Raw genomic sequence first — 6,677 nt, 5'->3', positions numbered from 1 at the left:
CTATGCACAGTACCAATATCCAACAAAAAATGTTCTGTACTTTGTAGACCTCCGCCCTCATCTCAATAGATTGTTGTTGCGCGGAAGTCATCTGCATTAGAGCCGCGGTTTTTACTTCTATCGACTTCACGAGTGGACGCGTCTGAGAGCAGTTAATCTCTGTGACAAGATCTCTGAGCTTCAGCTGCTCATCAGATATGCAGGATGAGAAGATTACTTGGAATTCTTGTACTTTTGAAATATTGCATTTGCGGTGACGTGCATGACTTTGATGGAAATATCAAGAACTTTGTAGTTGGTAACAGTAAGTTATTTGTTCTTACTGACCATCGACTACATCAGATGAGCCACGATCTTTCTGAGGTGAAGAGGAAAGACATCACTGATGCCACTGAACACAACAGAGTCAACATTCTGCTGCCTTTTGACGCCAACGGCACCCTGATAACGTGTGGGGCTTATAAAGATGGATATTGTGAGGTTCTTGATATAAATGACATTACAAACAGCATTTACTATGAAAGTAATATATTGATAGGACCGCGACAGGATGAGAAATCTGTTGCCTTCATAGCCGGTACAAGTAGCAGTAGGTACCTTTTGGTTGGGAAAAAAGACGACGATGCAAAAGCTCAGGATACCAGGTATTCTGTTGTTACCTTGTGGAACACTTTACAGTCTCAAGCAGGTGGGATTTTCTCAAAAATAGCAGAAGGATCAGATGCCAGCATTCAGAGCACTGTGAGAGATGTGGAGTTTGTTGGCGGATTCCAGAGAGTTTCACCCTCAGAATCCTACTTATTTCTCAACGCAAAGACTGGCTCAGAGAGGAAAGTGCTCGTCCTGTGGATGAACAGCTCTAAAGGAAAAAAGAGAGACATCATCAAATCCCTACAGGCTGCAACGATACGATGCTGCAGTGATAAAGCTCGTCCAGTGCTCGTCGCCTGCACTGTTATTCCCTCAGTGAACAGCGTTATTTGGGCAGGTGTGTTCAGTGCGCAGAATCAGCAGGATCCGGAGAACAGCGCGCTGGCAGCGTTATTTGGGCAGGGGTGTGCAGTGCGCAGAATCAGCAGGATCCGGAGAACAGCGCGCTGGCTCTGTACGACATCAGGAGCATTCAAGGCCGAGTGAAGGGCTTCTGCGCTTATGGTGAAAACCCATGTGGTTCAGAGGTTGGAAATTGAATTCATACACGTTTTTAAAAAAGGAGAGCAGCATTTCACATTATTGAGACTTGAATAACAATAGAATGTTGCATGATAAACGTAATTGTACCGTTCACTAAATACATATAAAGTTTCAGTTTGTTGTTTGTTTTTCAGAGTGATACTGAACTTCAGCCGCTGTCTGTGGTGTTCAAGCACAGCTCAATGTCAGCAGTGGCAGCAGTTAGAAGTGGATCCTGGATTGTGCTGTTCATAGGAACCAGTGATGGTCAACTCATAAAGGTCTCATTCACTTCTATCTCATACACCCATGCCTTTATTTTCACTATTCTCTATTTTTTTATTTTTAAATATCTGATTAGTGATTATTTTCCTCTTCTCCTCAGAAAGATCGTGGCTCATCTGATGTAGTCGATGGTCAGTAAGAACAAATAACTTACCGTTACCAACTACAAAATCCTTGATGTCTGAATCAAAGTTCACTGCATCACCGTAAATGCAGTATTTCAAAAGTACAAGAATTCCAAGTAATCTTCTCATCTTGCATATCTGATGAGCAGCTGAAGTTCAGAGAACTTGTCACAGACATCAACTGCTCTCAGACGCGTCCACTCGTGAAGTGGATGGAAGGGAAAGCAGCGGCTCTGAGGATGCTGATGACTTCCGCGCAACACACCAACAAATCTGTAGCCCTGATTGCGACATTCAGATGTTTTGTAAGTTATACAATTTCACGAGGAAACACATTTCATGATCAAACACAGAAGAAAAATCGAGCCAGGAACAAGTCTGTACTCTCTTGAATTAACTGTATTGACAGCAGACTTTGTATTTAATAGTTTTGTGAAGTTCTGCAGTTTTTTAGTTAGCCTACTGCTGCACCCTTGTGGTACATAAACAGCTTCATATTTAGAAAAGAACAGAATAGATTAAAATATAATTGATTGCCATTTAGATATAATTTGCCATTTGATGAGTTTTGCTCTATTTATTTCTATTTTCTGTATAACCATAAGCTTCAGTGAATTAGTATCATAATTACATTATTTGATCATATGTAGGCTATATCATTGTTGTTGAGGGTCATAATATACAAAAGACAGTATCTTGTCGCCATCTACAGGTGTAATTATAGACCTAGACACAAATCCCCATTAATAGCCTACTACACTAATCGATGACCAGAGTTAACTGCTATTTATTAATATAAATATTTACATTTATATAAAATCTTTTAAAGGCTTTTATTTATAAAACAGTAGTTTTGGTAATATTGTATCTAAAATTTAAGTTAAAGATTTGCTTGAGACATTTTAAGGTATTAAAATATCGAAAACATTTTATGAATTTTATGACAATTAATTTAGCTAGTAATATTACTGTAACAATTTAATTAAACAATATGTCCTGGTATTCTTTGTAGGCACTGCGCACAAAAAGAAAAAAATATTGTTGTGAGTTTTACTGAAACCTTTTGTCTTGTCACTTGTAACAAATGCATGTAATCACTTGATCTTAAATTAAGAGTTGTTTCAATCAACAAAACTGTATTATTAGCTTTTCTTGACAAGTCAATGTAACAATGCACTCGACAACTGATAAACACAATGCAAGATGTCCCTTTATGCACACCATATTTGACATCAGCAACTGAAGGCCAGAGCAACAGTAATGCTGGCGATTATGAATGCAGGTTTTTTCCACAGCCTTGACTATTATTTTTCATGGAAGCATATGAAAGACTGGAAAATGCACTGAATGAAATTCTGGTTGTTCAGATTAATAAATTAAAATGAGCTAAAGCCACACAGTTGCATTTTATCACAACTTTATCGTGTTCAGTCCATTTAAAATGTAAAATTGAAGTTTACTAAATCCATTTGTGTTGGGACTACATAAATCATTTTTGTTGCATTAACTGAAACTGCATGAGTGGATTTTTAGTTCCCAGTATGATTTGCATATAAGACTGAATTGGAAGAGTAAATGTTGAAATTAAGTGTTGTGTGTGTTTTAAGTAAAGGAAAAAACCTGTTAGTGTTTAATGTTCAGTTATGTTGGACATTTAAAAGAGTTCCTGTTGTTTGTTTTTGTGGTTAGTATTGTAAGAGCTTGTGGTTAGGTTGTGCGATGCATCATTCAAAGAAGTTATTTGCATTTGTATACGCAAAAAGTTAAAAATGTTAACTTTTAAATAACTTTATTTTAAAATTGATTGATTTTGAGACTGCCACTTCCTCTACAAAGTGTACACTGTTCATGTGCAGCCACTGGCCCCTCCTCCATAGGACACTCATGTGCACAAGACATCCACAACCTAAAGAAAAGTGCCACTCTTCACACAGTCGTAGCCCAAAAACAGACATATACATACATACTGAACTTTTCATTCTAATTCTAACATAAAATTTTTAAGTAAAACAAACATATTAGGGCATTAGCCTACATATTTAGGGCACTGGGAAAATTGTGTTAAAACACAAACATTGTATTTAATGGTTGCTTTACAACGTTAATAAATCTCTATCTTGACTTTATTGGTTAATTTAGAACGTTTAGGCTTGCTTTTAAATATGTGTGTGAATGCAAAACAATTAAAAGAGGACGCTGTTTTTTTTTTTTACATGCACTCAGATAAGCTTTAGAATGCTTTGAGCAAAGGTCAACAGTAACCATAGAAGCTGCTGCTTTCACTTCCATCCACTTCACAAGTGAACGCATCTGAGCGCAGTTCATCGAAACTTCATCTGCTCATCAGATATGCAGGATGAGAAGATTACTTGGAATACTTGTACTTTTGAAATATTGCATTTGCGGTGATGTGGTGAACTTTGATTCAGACATCAAGGATTTTGTAGTTGGTAACGGTAAGTTATTTGTTCTTACTGACCATCGACTACATCAGATGAGCCACGATCTTTCTGAGGAGAAGAGGAAAATAATCACTAATGCCACTGAATACAGAGTCAACATTCTGGTGCCTTTTGACGCCAACAACACCCTGATAACGTGTGGGACTTTTAATGATGGATATTGTGAAGTTCTTGATATAAATGACATTACAAACAGCATTTACTATGAAAGTAATATACTGATAGGACCGCGACAGGATGAGAAATATGTTGCCTTCATAGCCGGTACAGGTAGCAGTAGGTACCTTTTGGTTGGGAAAAAAGACGACGATACAAAAGCTCAAGATGCCAGATATTCTGTTGTTACCTTGTGGAACACTTTACAGTCTCAGTATGGTGGGATTTTCTCAAAAATAGCAGAAGGATCAGATGCCAGCATTCAGAGCACTGTGAGAGATGTGGAGTTTGTTGGCGGATTCCAGAGAGTTTCACCCTCAGAATCCTACTTATTTCTCAACGCAAAGACTGGCTCAGAGAGGAAAGTGCTCGTCCTGTGGATGAACAGCTCTAAAGGAAAAAAGAGAGACATCATCAAATCCCTACAGGCTGCAACGATACGATGCTGCAGTGATAAAGCTCGTCCAGTGCTCGTCGCCTGCACCGTTATTCCCTCAGTGAACAGCGTTATTTGGGCAGGTGTGTTCAGTGCGCAGAATCAGCAGGATCCGGAGAACAGCGCGCTGGCTCTGTACGACATCAGGAGCATTCAAGGCCGAGTGAAGGGCTTCTGCGCTTATGGTGAAAACCCATGTGGTTCAGAGGTTGGAAATTGAATTCATACACGTTTTTAAAAAAGGAGAGCAGCATTTCACATTATTGAGACTTGAATAACAATAGAATGTTGCATGATAAACGTAATTGTACCGTTCACTAAATACATATAAAGTTTCAGTTTGTTGTTTGTTTTTCAGAGTGATACTGAACTTCAGCCGCTGTCTGTGGTGTTCAAGCACAGCTCAATGTCAGCAGTGGCAGCAGTTAGAAGTGGATCCTGGATTGTGCTGTTCATAGGAACCAGTGATGGTCAACTCATAAAGATCTGCTTTATATTTTATTTTTCACTAGTGTCTTAGATGCTATCCTCTCTATTTGGAAAACACTAAGTAGGTTGCATTGTACCTTGGGTTTATGTAAGCATGATGATGAAAATGGACTCTAGGTGTAACAATTGTCATAATAATTATATAACTACTGCAAACACAACAAGTGGTTTCTTTTTAAGAGAATGTCATGTGATGTCATAAAACAAATAAGTTTATTATAGTATAAATAATTATAGGATAAATAGTGCTTTGAATTTAACCACTACCCATGTATAACCATGTATAAACATTTATTTAGTTGCTATAAAATCAATTTAAACAAAATTTGAGACAGAACAATATGCATCATTAAATTAGGTATGTGGAAGTTTTTATAAATAAATTCATTCAGTGGTAACACTTTGCAATAAGGTGCCATTTGTTAACATTAGTTGATGTATTAACTACAATGAACTAACAATGAACAATATATTTGTTACAGTATTTAATAATCTTTGTTAATGTTAGTTAATGAAAACTAACTAATAAACTAAAAAGTTATTCATTGTTTGTTCATGTTAGTTCACAGTGCATTAACTAATGTTAAAAAATACAACTTTTGATTTTAATAATGTAGTAGTAAATGTTGAAATTAAGATTAACCAGATCAATAAATGCTTTAGAAGTATTGTTCATGCTTAGTTCATGTTAACTAATACAGTTAACTACTTAACTAATTAACCTTATTGTAAAGTGTTACCCATTCATTTAAATACGAATATTGAAATATTGAAACATTACTTTTTTGCATCTTTGTCAGCATTGTTTGATTTTTTTTTGCCCTTAACTGTTCTTGGCATTATAACATTATAAGCCTTATTAAAATTATAAGAATTATGCATCATGAAGTATTGTTAAACACAGTCTCAAATAGCCAAAAAAAAACATCTGTTCTCTGACTTTTTTTTTTGCATTTCTATTTTTGTGGAATCTGTGAATAATAGGTAGGCCTACTTTATATCCCAGCAATGAACATCAAAATTAATAAATTGCATGAATAAAGCACCACAGTCATAACGATTTGGCTGAACTTCGGATAATGATGCTGTTTGTATTTTTAGCTTATGTTAGATGAGAAATTCACACCAGGATGTCCAACAGTGCTGTTCAGATCTGATGATAAACGAGCAGTGCTTCCCAGAATGCACTTTGATCCAGTAGATTTCAAATATATCTACATTGCTCTGAGGAAACGGGTGAGGTACAGTTACCGTACAGTTAATAAAAAGTGTCAACATTGAAAGTAAAAATGTAATTGCTTACTCACTAAAAGTTGTACTTGAGGCACACTCAGTGAAACCATTCATATGAATCTTCAGATCAAGTCCTCAAAACTCGGTGTTTTGAGAAACAAAATTTTCACCCTAGCATTTCTGTTTACAGCTCTTTGTAAATATATTTATTTATTTTATTTATTTAGTCATTTAGCAGATGCTTTTATCCAAAGCGACTTACAAATGAGGACAATAAAAGCAGTCAAAACTAACAAAAGAGCAACAATATATAAATGC

At 36.3% G+C, this 6,677-nt stretch overlaps 2 protein-coding genes across 2 annotated transcripts in view; both read left to right on the top strand.

The window, feature by feature from the left end:
- Positions 1–164: 164 nt before the first annotated feature.
- On the top strand, positions 165–1,597 carry LOC107728139 (uncharacterized). The gene is made up of 4 exons (XM_016538229.1): positions 165–988; positions 1,054–1,178; positions 1,329–1,454; positions 1,559–1,597. The coding sequence occupies exons 1-4, from the start codon at positions 205–207 to the stop codon at positions 1,595–1,597; spliced, it is 1,074 nt and encodes a 357-aa protein (XP_016393715.1). The 5' UTR covers positions 165–204.
- Positions 1,598–3,933: 2,336 nt separating this feature from the next.
- The window catches only part of LOC107728137 (uncharacterized), a 5,110-nt gene continuing 2,366 nt past the window's right edge, over positions 3,934–6,677 (top strand). The window contains exons 1-3 of the mRNA XM_016538227.1: positions 3,934–4,845; positions 4,996–5,148; positions 6,228–6,362. Coding sequence (XP_016393713.1) covers positions 3,940–4,845; positions 4,996–5,148; positions 6,228–6,362 — 1,194 coding nt within the window. The 5' untranslated portion in view covers positions 3,934–3,939. The remainder of the gene's footprint in view (positions 4,846–4,995; positions 5,149–6,227; positions 6,363–6,677) is intronic.

Source organism: Sinocyclocheilus rhinocerous, unplaced genomic scaffold, assembly GCF_001515625.1.
Source record: "Sinocyclocheilus rhinocerous isolate Xijiao unplaced genomic scaffold, SAMN03320098_v1.1 scaffold2864, whole genome shotgun sequence".
NCBI classification, from domain to species: Eukaryota; Metazoa; Chordata; class Actinopteri; order Cypriniformes; family Cyprinidae; genus Sinocyclocheilus; species Sinocyclocheilus rhinocerous.
The sequence above is the reverse complement of the archived record's forward strand: the minus strand, read 5'-3'. Positions and strand labels throughout refer to the sequence as shown.